Source organism: Camelina sativa, chromosome 14 (genome assembly GCF_000633955.1).
Source record: "Camelina sativa cultivar DH55 chromosome 14, Cs, whole genome shotgun sequence".
NCBI lineage: Eukaryota > Viridiplantae > Streptophyta > Magnoliopsida > Brassicales > Brassicaceae > Camelina > Camelina sativa.
The window spans coordinates 11,835,800-11,853,061 of record NC_025698.1 but is presented as its reverse complement, the minus strand read 5'-3'; the positions used below and the strand labels follow the sequence as shown (position 1 = coordinate 11,853,061).

General features: G+C 37.5%; 3 protein-coding genes and 1 pseudogene across 4 annotated transcripts; 1 reads left to right on the top strand and 3 right to left on the bottom strand.

Annotated features, from left to right (window-relative positions):
• Positions 1-2,491, bottom strand: part of LOC104741088 — a 7,545-nt pseudogene extending 5,054 nt beyond the window's left edge.
• LOC104741086 lies at positions 2,697-4,705 on the top strand. 2 transcript variants are annotated; one of them, XM_010461862.1, is made up of 6 exons: positions 2,697-2,824; positions 2,911-3,081; positions 3,336-3,500; positions 3,626-3,826; positions 3,912-4,009; positions 4,088-4,705. In XM_010461862.1, the coding sequence occupies exons 1-6, from the start codon at positions 2,764-2,766 to the stop codon at positions 4,613-4,615; spliced, it is 1,224 nt and encodes a 407-aa protein (XP_010460164.1). In that variant the 5' UTR covers positions 2,697-2,763; the 3' UTR covers positions 4,616-4,705. The 2 variants fall into 2 exon arrangements, with proteins under 2 accessions (XP_010460164.1, XP_010460165.1); XM_010461863.1 differs by having other exon boundaries at positions 4,084-4,318.
• On the bottom strand, positions 4,677-7,577 carry LOC104741087. Its single transcript, XM_010461866.2, has 7 exons — positions 7,246-7,577; positions 7,037-7,117; positions 6,744-6,923; positions 6,154-6,324; positions 5,826-6,038; positions 5,626-5,714; positions 4,677-5,535 (listed from the first exon to the last, which is right to left on the bottom strand). The coding sequence occupies exons 1-7, from the start codon at positions 7,331-7,333 to the stop codon at positions 4,858-4,860; spliced, it is 1,500 nt and encodes a 499-aa protein (XP_010460168.1). The 5' UTR covers positions 7,334-7,577; the 3' UTR covers positions 4,677-4,857.
• On the bottom strand, positions 10,008-13,836 carry LOC104741085 (probable alpha,alpha-trehalose-phosphate synthase [UDP-forming] 9). Its single transcript, XM_010461861.2, has 4 exons — positions 13,602-13,836; positions 11,171-13,231; positions 10,807-11,080; positions 10,008-10,640 (listed from the first exon to the last, which is right to left on the bottom strand). The coding sequence occupies exons 2-4, from the start codon at positions 13,162-13,164 to the stop codon at positions 10,299-10,301; spliced, it is 2,610 nt and encodes an 869-aa protein (XP_010460163.1). The 5' UTR covers positions 13,165-13,231; positions 13,602-13,836; the 3' UTR covers positions 10,008-10,298.

Genomic DNA, 17,262 nt, shown 5'->3' with positions numbered 1-17,262 from the left:
AAGATATCTTTCAGCATAACAGCAAGGATCAAAGAACCAGGATAATAAAGTAACCCACAGTAGATCCCCGACTCTGAACTCAAAAGATTTCCACAACAATGCATGTAACAGAAGCGGGATGCATTCATCATGATGAGATAAAAAAAGGATTGGCACAACCGACATACTTATATGGCCACATAAAAACACTCGCTATGAAAACCAAGACTGGCAAGTCTGGCATCAAAAGAGGGAGAATTCTACCCGGGGGAAAGTACGGGAAAACTCAGTACCCAATAAGTCTTGTATCTACCAAAGAGAATGATAGCCCATCATCGCTATGAACTAAACAAAATGATTTCTCCCTCATGCTATAATTTAACAAAATCACATTACATGAGTATAGTTTTATCACGACATTTTTTTCAAAAAGGTATATGTAAGGCAACTTAAACCAAAAACAAAAAAACTTTGATGTTTAACAAAGAAATTACATCGCAGATGTGAAGATAGTCAACCATATCCACAATCACGTGCTAAACTATGACTAACCTGGGCAAGTATATCAGTCATCAAATCACTAGCATCAGCGTCACCCTGGCCTATAACACGCAGGAGTCTGAGTAACCGTATGTGAAGAAAAGGGTCTGTGATCCCTGCAACATCATACTCAGGCTGATATGCACTATTAGTAATATCCCTCAAAGTTTTTATCACTCCCTCCGTGCATTTCTGCAGAGACAAAACAAAGAAAAGGGTTTGTCAAAACTGACTGTCTGATAAAACAAAAAACAAAAAAACAATCTGACTATCAGCCTCATTTTAGCATAGTGATCTATTTATAAGTGATTACCACAGATATCGTACTTTATTGCAAGAGAAATATAATAGACAAAAGCATCATACATGTAACATAGCAAGCTCATGTACGCAAGTTTATTGAAGCAAATTCAATTACATTACGCCGATGCTCCTGTATGCATAAGTAGAGTGGTTTGTGTAGTATTATTGACCTACCTTTCTGAAGTACTCTAAGGCTTCATCATTAATCAAGCATAATTCATAACAAAGTTGAACTCCAGTTATAAGAACCCCATGATGCTTTTCTTTAAGCAAGGAAGCAGCAGCGTTAACAAAGTTTTCTGCAAGATCTGGAACTTTCCTTACTATTCTAGTAGAGCAAAGCGCTGCCTGCATAGAATAATACAACATAAATGGTAAAAGCAATGAAGGAAAAAAAACAGCTACTAAACTCCAGCAGAAACTGTATATGAACTAAAAAAAACACTTCACCTTCTTTCGTATATTAGGGTCACGAAACTGGATTAATCTTTCTACTTCTGGCGCAAGATCACGAGCCATTTCCGCAGAACAAATGTTCCCTAAAGCACAAAGAGCCAGTCCTACAACGTACTGGTTCGAATGATTAAGATCTCTGCACGTGACTTAAGGTTAAACTCAGAACAAATCTATTGCAATATTTTCCCCTCCTGAACTCCCATCACAGCAATACAACCTAACAACAATTGTTCTATCTTTTTCCGCTAAACATTAAAAAATAATCCATACAAAGGACTAAGAGTATTAAGATTCATCCTAAAGAGTTTAGTAAGGATACTGTTTTAATGAATTGGTGACAAGCATCAACACTTCTTGTCTCTCATCAAGAAGCAACATTAGGCCAAGATATCCAATCCTCTTCTCAGGAAATCCAGGAGATGCAATTAGTTTCAAGCACTCCATCTGACCAAAGTGTGTTGGGTAACCAAGCATGTGTATGAACATGAGTTTCGCAAGGTTCCTGTGCCTATCATGTGGATCATCTTCGTTAATCAATGCTCGGATATCGGCACACTCTTTTCTTACAACAGCTCGCTCCTCTGCAGCTGTTTTGCAAGCTCTTATGGCACGGATCATGTCCCTGAATCACATTCACATGTCCCCGCACATAACTTCAGAATCGTATAAAATAATTCAAACTTCCACTCTAAATTCCCAATAGCAACATAATAAGCAAAAGGATTACCAAATGGTTTGATCAATGTTCTTAAGACTAAAATCAAAATTCTAATGGAATCAGAAACACCTAAACCAAAATCATCCTCGAGACAGGCCAATCGGAAAAAAATATATATACTTAAATCAGAATTCAATCCTTAAATGGACGAAGCTCAACCCTCAAATTTCATCTGTGAGCTGATCAAACACTAAGAAACGAGAAAAGGGAAAAGAAGAAGAGAATCTAATTTACCTTAGACGAGTACCAGAAGAAAAGGGATTCATGATTTGGGATGTTCAAAGGAGGTTGGACCTTGGTCCACCGGTGGTAACTTTACGAGGAATCTGCAGAAATTCGCCGCCGGGATTGTACAAATCCGTTACCGGAGTTCGGAGTAGCTGCTGATCAATACGAAGAGAGATGAACAAAAGAAACTGAGGATTTGGATCTCGATGGCCGATGCTTATGTTTTTCTTTATTTTTTCTCAGTCTTCGTAAAGCCAAATTACCAAATTAAAAAAATGCGTTGTATAAAGAACAACATGACTTCCAATTGAATACGAAACGGTAACGTTTTTGTCAGCAATACTAAAACATTTACTGGGCCGATTTTGGGCCATACTTTCATTGATATTGAAACGGGCGCCGTATAGTCAGGCCCTAGTTTCTTTATCTCCTTTACTTTAAGACAAGTCTCTACTTTGAAACTTTAGAAGATGCTAAGAAGCAAAATTAAGTAACAACAAAAGCAACACAGTCGCTTTCGTTTCCTACTCGATTCCGACATGGCTTTGGAGTTTTCGTCGTCCTTGTCTCTCTTCTTCGTGTTAGTCGTTTTCAATCTCGGTAAGTTTCCGAATCTGTTAAATTCAGTTGAAAATTCTGAACCCAAAATTCGGATTTTTTATTTTTTCTCATGATTTTGTTTACAGTGAGTGGTAAGATAGTTTTAGAAGATGGGTACGAAGTCACGACAGTGGTCGACGGCCACAAGTCTGGTCTGAATCCATACACGATTCATGCTTTACCAGGATCTTCTAATCTGATCGTCCTTGATTCTTCTGGCAGTACATTCTACACTACTTCCTTTCCTCTCTCCGTTGGTAAACACACACACACAACAAAGCCACTCTTTTGTACATAATCTTACGGGTCGGATCATTATGATTGCTTTTTTATATGAGTTAGTAAACTCGTGGATGCATATAGTGAAATGTTTGGGGCTTATGGCTTTTCATTGCAAGTCTAGACTGCAATTCTATCTACAAGTGAAAAGTTTGGAAATTATTTTGTCATCTTTCTTTAAGTTTGAAGGTTGAGCTCATTTGGAGTATGTGAGTTTTTTGTGTGTGTGCAGATAGTGTGATAAACCGGTTCGCTGGTGATGGGACTCCGGGTTATCTAGATGGTAAAGCTGGTTACAGCAAGTTCAACAAACCCCGTGGTTTTGCAATCGATGCTAAAGGAAATGTGTATGTTGCTGATAAGGGCAATAACGCTATACGCAAGATCAGCTCTTCAGGTGTTTGTTTACGTTCAATTCTTGTATCCCTTTAGCTTTTAATGCATGTTTTTACTGTCTAGTCTTTGTTTGGTGGAAGAACCTTTCAGTTATCTTTATTATGCATGTTTTATTTGACTTTGCAGGGTATGTAACCACCATTGCTGGTGGGATCTCAAAGGATATTGGACACAGAGATGGACCTGCACAGAATGCAACTTTCTCTAACGATTTCGAGATCACTTTTGTTCCTCAGAGATGTTGTTTGCTTGTTTCTGATCATGGAAACGAAATGGTTCGCCAGATAAATCTAAAGGAGGAGGATTGTCTCAAAAGCTCTCATTCTAGTATGTCTTTTTTTAAAAGTAATCATTTTTCATGATGGTACACTGTGCTTTAGAAACTTCAACGAGTCTCCTTTTGCTGTTTCAGATTTAGGGACATACTCTCTTTGGTCAATAGGGATTGCCCTTTCATGCTTTCTCGGGGTAGCCATTGGATTTGCTGTTCGCCCTTACATCATTCGTCATGTAAGTTGTTTTTCATCTATCTCCACATTTGGTGTATACTCAACATATAAGATCTCTTAACCAAATCTTTATAGACAGGAAGAAGTGAACCACCTCTCGTTCATCATGACATGGAAGCTTCTCCTAACCAAATTGGGGGAACAAGTTCTGATCTTCTTCTCCTACGTTAGTTACCGAGTTACTGAATCAACAGTTTATTCGGTACTAAGTAGACTAGTTATGATGATCATATCTCACCTTTCCCTCATGTATTCTGCCATTAGTAGATTAGTTAGTTCGATGGTATCTAGCCTTTTCTTCATGCGTCAACCCAATAATGTAGCTATTTTAGACAAGACAGGCTTTGTGACTGATCCCGAAAGTCCAGGTTGCTGCAACCCAAAGTCTCCGCTTTTACTTAAACCGTCTGATGATCTTATGGACCTAATAAGCTTTGATGATGAACGAGAAACTAACAATGACAAAGACTGCAGTAATGAAGAGACAGACACTGCTTTATCTCTTCCTCGTGCAACCATAGATGACATTATAAAGGTTCAGGTTGAAGGATTTTCAAAGATGGCTGAAGAAGATGCTGCAGATCGTAGTTCTTCATCAGCTGAGTAGGTTTCAGTAATGGCAAAGTTTATATCTTTTGTAAATGTAATGTTTGACATTCAAAGTTCGGTTGAGTTGCAAAATCTTTTTTTTTCTTTATACCGCGGAAGAAGAATTTGACTTTGGTACTTTTCTTACAAGAGAGATCAAAAATTCCCAAATACCTAATGTACCTTCTCAACAAAACCAAAACAGCTACTATACCTGAATCCCCAATTGCTACTACTATCATATTAAGCAACTTCTCATGTCTATGAATAGTATCCATATGGGTAACTCACAAATTGGTGAGCTCTGTAGTGAATATTCTGATGAGTCTGTTCTCCAAACTCTGTCGACTTAGCAGTAGCTGCTGCTGCCACACGGCTGTGGTCTTGCTCCTGACCTGGCCCAAACACAATCTCATTAGTCTTCTCGCTGCTTTGCTCATAAAGCGTGTGTGGGATCGTCAAGTGATGCCTATGGTGATGCTGCTGATGTTTCTGTTGCTGCTGCTCCTCGAGGAATTCGGCATCCAAGCTTCTGTACAAGGCACGGCTTTGGCGCAGCTGTTGCATTTTCTCTGTTGCATCTTTGGACATGAAAGGATAAATTTTTTTGGGAGTGGGGTTCCTGGACTCGATGGGAGGCGGTTCATCTTTGTTGTGTATTACAAAGCTCTCTTGAACTGGCCATGAAGTTGTGCTAAAAGCAGAATGCTTTGTTTCTTGATGGTTGAAGTCAAAGCTGACTGTCTGCTTCTTTCTGAGACCGGGTAACAATCCACTGAACAGCTCCACAGAAAACACCCAAGCATTCGAAATGAATATCCGCAACGTTCCAAGGAAGCTCTCTTCTTGTTTTTCTTGCTCGTCTCCTGTTGGAATCAGAGGTGGTCTGACCGGTTTGACAGGCCCTTGGTCAGAAGCTGCTTCAGATAGTTCTTGATCCTAATATATTACACAGCAGGCAGAAATGTTGGTTGTAGCGATCATAGGGTAGCAAAGGAGAAAGATGTTAAGATGCGATTGTACACTCACAGTGTGATATGAAACGATAGAACTGAGCCTACGTTGCAACAAAGCCAGCATGTAGCCAAAGAAACCTGCCGCTGCAAGAACTGCAATCCCTGAAATATTAAAGCACTGAATCAGAGATATACATTAAAGAGTAACGAGGATAGAGATGATTGAAGGATGAAAGAGGCAACAACCCAAAGATTTTGATATGTAAATATTACCAAGAGGAAAGCCACTTCCATACTGATCAGCACAGTCATCAAAATTGAGTTGAATCTCTCTGATGGCTTGGTTTCCTCGGTCAATGACTAGCAAGGAACAACTGCTTCCGAGATAAACAACATCAAAATCATTTGAAAACTTTGCATCTTCACTCGGACCATCCACATGACCTCCCCCACGAGCCATTTTCCCACCAGCAATTGTTGTGACTCCTGCCATTGACATTTTCTTTCTTTCTTAATACTAACTCTTACCTCAATACATAATAAACAAACAACATTTGTCCAAAATGGCAGCAAAACCATAAAACAACAGACAAAAAGTTACCTGCTTCACTGATCTTCCTGATAGCATTATTCACAGTATCTGCAACATAGATATTTCCTCTATCATCCACCGTGATTCCCTTAGGATTGTTCAACCTCGCATCCCTTAATCTACCGTCAACATGACCCGGATATCCTTCAGGGGAGCCAGTAACCAGCCTCGGTCTGCTATCTGCCATTGTTCCAAGAGTTACAATTTGTTTGTTCAAGAAATTCATCTACTACTTGGTCTTCTACGAATATACAAAACCCACAATCAGTTTCCCATATGCTGCATTTAAGTGTTAGACATTGAATCCAAATTGTCAAACAAAGAAAAACATGTCCTGATTATTAAAAACCCTTTTTTTTTACCTCTCTGTATTTCCAAATACAGCAAACATGTACAGACCACACATAGTCCATGTGCACTACTACGATTAGGTAAGCACAAAATAGTTTCTTTATCACGTGAATGAAAGCAAAAAACTGATTTCATCATCCGTATGCAAAATCCTTATCTGGATCAGCAAATATTGGAATCCCACGAATGTCTGACGCGAAATAAAAAAAAAAGTCTGATAATTTTTTTAAGTGATGGTGAGCACTTACATAGGGAAAGAGATGAAGAGGCAATCTTGTAAATGTTACTATTCTGAGAATCCAAGATAAGCAATTCGCCATTAGGCAAGACCTGGAGAGAATAAGGTTCGATACCGAGTTTGCTTCCGTCTAACACCGTCTCCACTGAATACCCATTTTCAAATTTCACCATCGATTTCGTAGGAACCCCTGATTCAAAAAAAACCCAGAAATCAAAAACCCCAGGAATCATCAAAACTGTGACAACCTTAATCAGCGAAGAGAGGGGAACCAAAAAATAAAATAAAAAAAAAGCTCAAAACCTGTTTTAGTGGTGGTTTTGAAGGACCATAACCATTTCAATAAGGAAGCGCCATGATTCGAGATGAAGCTATTAACAATCTCTGCAAGAATAATGAAATGTAAGCTCGTTAAATTTACAAAAAGATCAACAACAAAAAAAAAAAAAAAAACAGATTTTTATTTTTTCTTAAAAGAAGCGTCATCGCAAAAACAGAGTGAAGAAACTAACTCGCAGGTGAGGTTGATGAAGGAGCTGAAGCTACAAACCCAGAAAATAGGAGAATGAGAATACCCAGAAACAATAAACATCTACACATTACTTAAGATTGTTCGGTAGAGACGAAATAAACGAAGTGAGAAAGACGAATGGGGATAAATATTAAATAAAAACCCTAGTTCATATCTAACAAAAGCAGAGTAATGGCGAAGAATGTGAAGATAAGAAGAAACAAAAAAAAAATGGTGGAGCTTTTGATTGCAGGAAACAGAGGTTGTTTAAAGAAGTAGTAGTGTGTGACNAATCTGTAAAAAAAAAAAAAAAAAGGAAGGAGAAAGGTTGAAGAAGAGAAAAAGTGACACCTTTGTCATGCCATTAACGTCGGCGCAACAATAATTAATAAAGTATTATTAAGGTTTTGGTAATTATTTAAGATTTTTAATTATGTCTTAGGATAAATAATTATGTTTTTGTTCATGTTAAAAATATACTACTATAGAATTGTTAGAAAAAGAAAAAGAAAAAAAAAAAGTTTTTATTTATTTACATAGAATTGTTATACAATGGAACTTTACACTAGAGAATGGGCGAAGGGAATTCAAGACAACTAGTAGAACAATATACTATTTCAGTATCCGATGCTTTAAACGCTATTTTAAATTGGCAACGATGTTTGCATCTCCTACAAATCAGTCGAGTTTGATGATCATTAGGGATAACATCAACCGACGTATCTCCTATTTCTTCCTCCCATATGATGCTCTGACCAGGCTTCATGTACGGATCTTTTCCAAACATACACTGAACGTGAAGAGTGACGCAACAAGCATCGCACACATAACACATATGGTTTGCATCGGTTATTCTTTTCTCGCATACTTCGCACCAATCATCAACAACAACACCCTCCTGATCACTTTCTTTGACTTTTGCTGATGAAAAATGTGAGAAAATGATCATGGTGTTTGTACCTTATCGTGTATGGGAAGGTGGCACATTCGAAACACAAAGTGAAGTGACAAACAATGCAATTCAACACCTCTGCGTTCCATCGTTTTAGAAAGCAGATGTGACATGAGGCCTTCTTATCCGTGGACGGGATTAGGTATAGAGGATGTGGATGACCTTGGTAATGAAATGGTTCAGAAACCAAAGCGCATCTTACATCTAAATTGAAATAACATGTTTCCTCGCAGCATTTGTAAGAAAAACCACCATACTCTCGAAGACAAGCCCGACAACGACAATAACCATTCTTCTCTCCAGATCGACCATTGTCGTCCACTAGTAAAGTAAGTGGATGGCGATGCAATGCATGTTGTTTCTTGCGCGGAAGATTGGCACATATTTCATGTAAAACGAAATCACACTCCAAACATGAATACATGTTACCTTCGTAGATGGGAACAACGCACCCTTGACAAACCTTTTTCTCGTTATAAACTCGATTGACCTCCTCATCAAGTCTAAGAATATGATGCTCATGACCAAAGTGTCGTATTAGTTTATCACCTATCTTCTCAAACAACGGCCGTTCATCTTCAACTTCATCAAATTCTTCAGGGATCCCTTCAAGTTCTTTCCCATCCCATATATCTTTTCGCGTGGCACACTTTGAATGAACGCTATAAGCACATCCCCTGTTGCAAGAATATTCTCCACAAAACTCATCAACTTTTTGGCGACAAACTCCGCAAGACCATTCTCCCGATGGAAGAGACGAAGTGTAAGAGAGACGGTGAGGGTGACGAGAAATTCTTATAACCCATGGTAAGTAGATGCAGTCCACATGGACAACAAAATCGCAAGGAGCACAAATGTAAAACGAACACTTATAATGGTCTAACCCACAAGTGCTGCAAGTTAAGGAGCCTTGTCTAGGGAAAAGGGTGAGTGTATGAGCATGCCTCTTTGGATGGTCAATGGTTAAACGGTAGGGGTTTTACAACAGCACGCTGAGCAGAAAGGGACATCGCCTTCTCCAACTTTTTTATTACACCATGGTAAAGGAAATACATAATGATCAGGATGTGAGAGATGAGACAGACGTACCCCAGAGTTGCGGAAACTACACGAAGTATCGATGATGTTACAACTCTCACCGTCGATCTTGTGGAACTTATCTTTGTATCTGAAACGAGCTTTAGGACATAAAAAAAGATGCTGATCACTACTCTCCTCCTCGAAGTCCATATTTGATAACATAATAATATGAGAGAGTTATCCACAATGGAGAGTACTTATAAACTATGGTAAACGATTTAGTTATTATATAGAGATGTCTAAGGTTGTGTGGTTCCATGATGGAGGGAAAATATCAAAATAGAATATAGCCATGACTGGTAGATAAGGGACACCTTTGCACATCAAACCAATCAAATTCACATTTTTATAAAGTTACACTTATCAGTAGCTGACTTTATCTTCTAAATAGTTTTTTCTTGATATCTTTGCTTATAATTTAAAGTTTAGTTACATTATTGGAGTTTTAAGATAACTTATTATAAGATTTTCAAATTTGACTAGTCCAAATTAAAAGAAAATGCATAATTAAAGCGGAGAAGTCATATTCAGGAAGGGAGATTTTGGATAGTAACATCAATAATTTATGGATTATTTACAGTAAAAGAATTCATGGCTAGCAAAAATATTTATACAGCAGAGAACACAAAGACAACAACATTTCTATACAACCTTTTCTCTCATGATTAGGTTCCCTACCTAGATCTCAATTACATAGTCTGTTTTGTTTTGTTCTAAATTGAATTATGTCACTTGTAAAAGAATTACGAAACCAACTTGTCCATTTGGTTACTCCGTGTAAATTACAAACCACCAGAGACTATTCTCTATACAAACAGATAATAACTGCAATTCTAAAAAAACAAAAAAGCAAGAAAACAACAGTGAGAGAGATAGAAGAAAACACCCTCCCAAGCTTTTGAAAATAAATAAATCACACAGACCAGTTCCATCATGTTAAACCTTTCATATACAAACCCTTTCCCATGTTGGTTATGGTTACTCACACAGACACGCATGAAGAGATCGTTTTTTTTTTGTTATCAGATGATGCTCTCAAACGCTACTTGCGTGTGCTTGGCGGAGGATTCTTGTTGATACTCTGGCATCGAGCTGCTCGATGCAGCAGCTAATCCCCCTAGGAGCTTTAGTACATCGGAGACATCATCTAAGAAGTACTTGGCTTTGCTTGGTTTTCTTCCCACAGTGCAGGCAAAGATCTCTGGTGGCATTGGGAGATCCGGGTTTGTCACTGTGCTCAATATGCTCTCAAACATGTCCTCGTCTGATCTGTCATCTCCTATACACATCACCATGTCCGGTGGGTTTCCATCCTCTACCATTCGGTGTATCACCTTTTCCACGGCTAGGCCTTTGCTTACTCCCTAAATCAATACAAAGAACAGATTCAAGCACATATCAAGGTATATACGAGGCTTTTGCTTCTGATTGGTGCAAATATTGGTTCACTAACGAGTTCTTTATAGATTCTCGGGTGCAAGTAGTTGTATGGAAGTAAAAGGAAAGGATTAAATAGATCTCTGATGTTACCTGTGGTTTGACCTCTACGATGTGTTGGCCTCTCTTGACGACAACAGGCTCGTTTGCGAGTACGCTCTCTAGATGATCCAGAAGCTCCTTTGCTTGGCAGGATCCAAAGTCTGGATCAGCGTCTTGATGATGCCAAACCAAAGCACTCTCTTTGTACTCTATAGTAGAACCATCGGTTGCGTCCATGTATGATCTCATTACCGGTTCTACCATCGTCTTCCACTCCGCGTCAGCCGACGAGTAACAAGTCTCCCACTCTTTCTTGCTACTCCACCTGAATCCAAATGTAGAATGGGTCTTAGTTTGTTCAAATTCTTGTTAGAAACTGTAACTGATAGAAACAGTAATTATTAGCATTTTGTACCTTATGAAGTATCCATGTTCAGCTGCTATTCCAAGATTTTCACATGGAGATAGCCAGTCGCTCAGAGACTCCCATCCTCTGCCACTGACGACAAACACAGTGTTTTTAGGATCTCTACACAGAGATTTCAGAACAGATAGGACTTCAGCATTAGGGGTTTTGATAATGGAGCTCTCAGGAACGAGAGTGCCGTCATAGTCCAAAAATATTGCCCTTCTCTCTGTAGTTCTGTATGTGGAGACAATATGATCGAAAGATAACTTCCTAAAACTCGGAGACAGGGACAAAACTCTGAAACTTAAGCCAAAACCAATACCCCAACAACGTTTATTATAATGTTCTCGGCATGCCCTCTCCAAATCCTGCATAAAGCTCTTTGCCCAATAACCCACATCATGAGTACTAACATAGTGATAGTGCTTCTCGTGCCTTAACCGCTTCTCAGTCTCACCCATGGTGAGGGCCAAATTTACAGCTTCTGCAACAGCATCTACATCCCATGGGTTCACCCTGATCGCACCACTCAATGAAGGGGAGCAGCCAATAAACTCAGAGACGACAAGCATGCTTGTCCGGGGTGAGTCATGGCTAATGCCCATGGCCTTATCCATTCCTGGTGTCCCTTGCCTGCAAATGATATATTTATATGGAACTAAGTTCATGCCGTCTCTTACTGCATTCACCAGGCAGCAGTCTGCCATAGCATAATAAGCAGTCTTCTCATAACGTGGAACAAGACGATCGATCAAGATCACTGGCTGATAACCAGCGGAACCATATCGTTCGTTGATCCTTTTTGCAGTTGAATATGTCTCCCTCTTTGCTTCTTCCACATCTTTACCTGAGGCCCGTGCAGGGTTCACTATCTGAATCAGGACAAGTTTTCCTCGCATATGCCAATACGTCTCAAAGAGATGTTCCATGGCTATAAGTTTGAGGCTTATTCCTTTAAAGATGTCCATGTCGTCAATGCCGAGAATCAACTTTTTCCCCTTAAACTGTTGTTGTATCTCTTTCATTTTCGCTGCAGTCGAAGGAAGATTCAAAACTGATTCCAGCCTTCCCATATGGATGCCAACAGGAAGAATCTTGATAAACACCGTTCGACCAAAGTAATCAAGACCGATGTGCCCACGCTTAGATTCATAATCAAGGCCAAGCATTCTACTGCAGCATGACAAGAAATGGCGTGCATAGTCAAATGTGTGGAAACCAATGAGATCACAGTTCAACAATCCTCTCAGAAGATCATCCCGGACTGGCAAAGTGCGGTAGATCTCTGACGATGGAAATGGACTGTGAAGGAAAAACCCAAGCTTGATCCTGTTAAACCTCTTCCTCAAGAATGTGGGAAGAACCATCAGATGATAATCCTGAATCCAAACATAATCATCCTCAGGGTTAATGACTTCCATCACCCTGTCTGAAAATATCTTGTTTGCAGAAACATACGCTTGCCAGAGACGCCGGTCAAACCGATCACCGTGGTCAGGGAACATGGGAAGCATATAGTGAAAGAGCGGCCACAAGTGGTGTTTACAGAAACCACTATAGAACTTTTCTTGCATCTCCTTGGGTAAAAACGTAGGAACACAATTGAAATCCAACAAAAGCTTTTGAGAAACTTCGTCTTGTTCACTCGCACCAATATCAGCATTGAGTGATCCTATATAAACAAACTCCGTATCCGAAGAGAATCCATCTCTGAGTTGCAAGAGTAGAGAATCTTCATCCCAGCTAAAACACCACTGTCCTGTTTCTGTATCTCTCTTAGCCTGCAGTGGTAACATGTTAGACACTATAATCTTCCGCTCATGGGAGCTGTTGGAAGAAGTAACATCGGATGATCCATCACCATCACCGTAGCCTCCATCCAACTCAGAGACGATACCAGGAACAGTCATGACACGAGGAAGAGCTCTCTGCGTTCGAGGAAAGTCCAATAAATCCCAAGATGCTAAATCTAGAAAATTTGCACAAGATCTTGACACCATAGAGAGCAAAAAGAATGGATTTTGACAAAAGCCAACACGCGTCTACACACTTGCAAGCGTCAAATATCTGAAAAAGGAACAAACTCATTTCAGCGAAATCAAGTTTGACATAAACAAAAAAAAACTGATGAAACAAAAACTAACAATGCCAGAAGAAGATGATTTCAGAAACATGAAAAGACCAAACAAATCTGAAAGTGCAGAAATGGATTACTAAGCTACACAAACTAATCATCTGAGACCAAATCAAACCCAAAAATTGAGATTCTTTCCACATATCGATCCCAGAAACAAAACAGGTCAAGAACACGTTTTCACCACAATTTTAATCAGTCAGTACCCATGAATGAAACAGTTAAAAACTCAACGAAAATCAAAAACTTTACCACAAAAAAAAAGACAAAAAAAAAAAAGTCACACTTTTGCTACTCGCTCACCTTCTAAAAGAAACCACTAAATCGCCGGCGAGGAAACTTAAACCGGAAACCTTAAAAATTGTCTTCTTCTTTCGTGGAACCGATGAATGAACAACACAACACAAAACAAAACAAAAAAGTTCACGATAAGGACTCGAGACTCTTTAGGGACATTCGCTATAGAGAGTTTGGATAGAGAGAGAGAGAGCATCATCCCAAAAAATAAAATGCGAAAATAAAAATACGAAATGAACATATACACGTTTTCTAACGATCTATTTTTTCTAATTTTGGCAATAAAAATAATATTAAGGGGGTTGGGTTAAATGACAATATTACCCTTAATCCTCTTATCATCCAATAAAGGTTTGGTAGATGAGATGATGATGACTAGATAGATAGATAGATAAATGTGGTGGACCATTTTCTCTTTAGGCTGAAACAAATGGAAAAATAATGAAGTCCTTAATCCAATCCTAATGTACTAATGCGTTTATTTAATTAATACGATTATGAGATCTCATCAAACCTACTGTCTAGGTCGTATATTTCGTACGGGTCTGCTACTTTTTGTATTATAAAAATTGATATTTTTTTGGTTAGTTTTTTAAATTGAGCTATCGTTTACGAGTTTATCCAAAGCTAATCACAAGAGCAAATCCAAATGACCAAATCGATAAACTTGCCTTAAACATGACTCTAACCAAAACTTAATCCCGGTACTAAATCATTTATTTTTTACTTTTCCACAATATAATACGCAAATAGTATAAATGAATGCACTATATACATTTTAAAAAAAGTATGCATGCAACATGCTCAAAGTTATATATACTTTCCCATGTAACATGTATTGTACAAGCAAAAAACATTCCATTCATTAATTTGTGTTATGGTTTCGGTATGTTCTTTTTAAAGTCTAGTTTATATGTATTTTTCTAATAACAATTGAAATATACATTGTAGTATTTGGTAAGATATGAAATGAAAAAAAAAAAAAAAACTGTATAGAGTAGTCACAGCTCTACAAAGTGCATGTAACGTTTTGAGAGACAATAATCATAATCCGTTGGCAAATTAAAAGAAATAAAACAATTGTATTGCCATTAGGTCAAAAACCCAAAAAAAACTTCTACACACGATCTCTAAGACTATATCCAGATAGATTAGATGAATTAATCAATCTTCTTATTTTACTAGCTATAACAAAATATCATAATTAAGAGTTATCTTTTGTCTTACTAAAAAGTCTTAGACAAAGACATAAAATGGAACATACATCATCGGGGAATGCAACATGCATGTAGTTAAAAACTTTTATTATTGTTAAAGAAGAAAGCCATTATTAAATTTAAAAACTTGACCAAACAAACGATAATAAAAAAAAAATCAAGTAATTGCACACATTATCGTAGTGTATTGTCTGATTTATAAAAAAGGGCACCATGCGGGTCGGGGGTGGCCTCTCAAACTCCCAAGGGACAAAGCAGCATTAGGATTAGGATTATTGTCACTAAAGTACTACTAACCATGTGTTAATTGACGATAACATCCCCATTAATTTTGGTTCTTAATGGTTGGAATGTAATAAACGTTGACATCTAAGCCGTGTTTTGTTTTCACGTTGTTTAGGAAGCCAACGAGGATTGGGTGGTTGATTGGATCCGATTCAGATAGACACTTTCTTTTTCTTCTTCTTCGTTGCTACTTTTCTCCCTTTTTATGTAAAATAAAACAATTTTGTGATCACACCTACTTTTTTTCTCCTCATCCACTCGATAAGACCAAATCGTAAAAATTAAATACATTCTTGAATTAGAGCCTATTCTCTATACCAAGTGAAACGAATATTAGTTTTGGGGTTCCTAAACTTTTTAACCCATGATTTTATAAATAAGTTCTTTCTTTTTTTAAGTAATAGTAATAGGTTCCTAATTATCTAAGTGTTTAAAATTTGCTCTAACTTATATAGGTTAAACTTTTTTTTTTTAAGTATGATGGCGTAAAAAGTTAAAAATTTTTAGAAATTTGGATATTAAACCCGAAATACAATTACTTGAATTTCAAGATTTTGGACAAGTCGGCAATTTAGGCATCCAAAAAAATATCAAGGAATGCCTTAGAGCATCCTCATCGGTTGAAAAATGTTGCTTGATTGAAAAATGTTGAGTTAAGAATTTCGTTAAGAAACTTTTAAATTTATGTGTCCAATGGTTGATCCTAAACTATTACAATTACATGTATGCAAGTATATGTCTTTTTCTTCTCTTCTTCTTTGTCTTCTTCATCTTCTTATTGGAATCTTCTTGTTAGTAGTTTCATCAAATTCTCTGTTTCTTAAAAAAAAAACAGAGAATAATTTTGATTACTTCAAGCCACATCTTCTCCGGTAGTTTCAGCTTGAGAACCTTTTGTACCTTCTAGAAGATACCGGAGAACTCTACTTTTGGGCAATGGAGATCCTGAACTCGCCTAGAGAAGTGAAAGTCCCAAATCAGAAAACCCTCATTTCAAACGAACAATAATAGCTTAGACGGAGAGAAGAGAACATAAAGAATACTTTCTGACTTTGTAATAAACGCCAACATTGAAGCCGGGGAAATCATCAATTGAACCAAACTCCTTCTGAGAGATTTTTGCCGTGGGCAGAGAGAAAGAAATAGTCGACAGAGGAGAGATGAAAAAAAAAAATTTAGCCAATCAGAAACGGACACGTTATAGCTAAAATACAACTCTAAAAACCCTTAAATTAGCATCGATGGTTAAGTTTTGATTGTTGTTTTCATTTTTTAATTACTTTTAATGCTCAAAGTTTCTACAAAATTTATTAAGCTACCTATAATGGAGATGCCCTTAGGGACATAAACAGACGAGGGGTATGACGACACGTGGGAAAGAACAATGTAATTTGAGAAAAAAACATTTGTAGCTTTTTTGTAAAAGTAGGCGAATGAAAATTAGACACGTCAACAGGCACAGTCTTAGAGGCCCTGGTGTACGTGGGACCTAGAGTGACTTATCATGGTTCAGAATGTTTCCCGAATGGATAAGTGTCTTTCGGGGGTGGATGGATTGAATTGGATGATGCTTTTTTTTTATCGTAACTAGTACTATTCCATTTACGCCGATACAAATCTGACCAACGAGATAATGACATCTTGTATAAGACTTTTACAATTGAATAGCATCATTTATATCTTAGATAGTGCTATAAAAAGTGAAGAAGAAGAGAGTCCAAGTCTCTAAACGAAGAATGAAATTATAATTAAGGGAACCAAAAAAACTAACTCATATGGGCCAATTGGGTATATTGATCTATATAGTTTAAGATCTACACCAAAAGCAATTGATACTTGTTAGACCCATAGATCTTTCCGGACCTAAATCACATCAAGTTAATTTAATCCCATTCCCCGCAATGTTGATTCGAACTTGACTACAGTAACAGTAATTTTAATTGATAAAATCATGGGATCGATAAAACTTTAAATTCAAAAAAAAAAAACTGATGGTAAACAATACAACAATATCCACAAATATATGACTAGCAAGAATTGCTNTTTTTTTTTTTTTTTTTTTTTTTTGGTGAATAATTTTTTTTAGTTTCTTTCTGCTTTGCCAAAAAAAATTCTAGTATAGTTTTCTTTAAAAATGTGAGAAAAAATAGTTAATACATAGATAA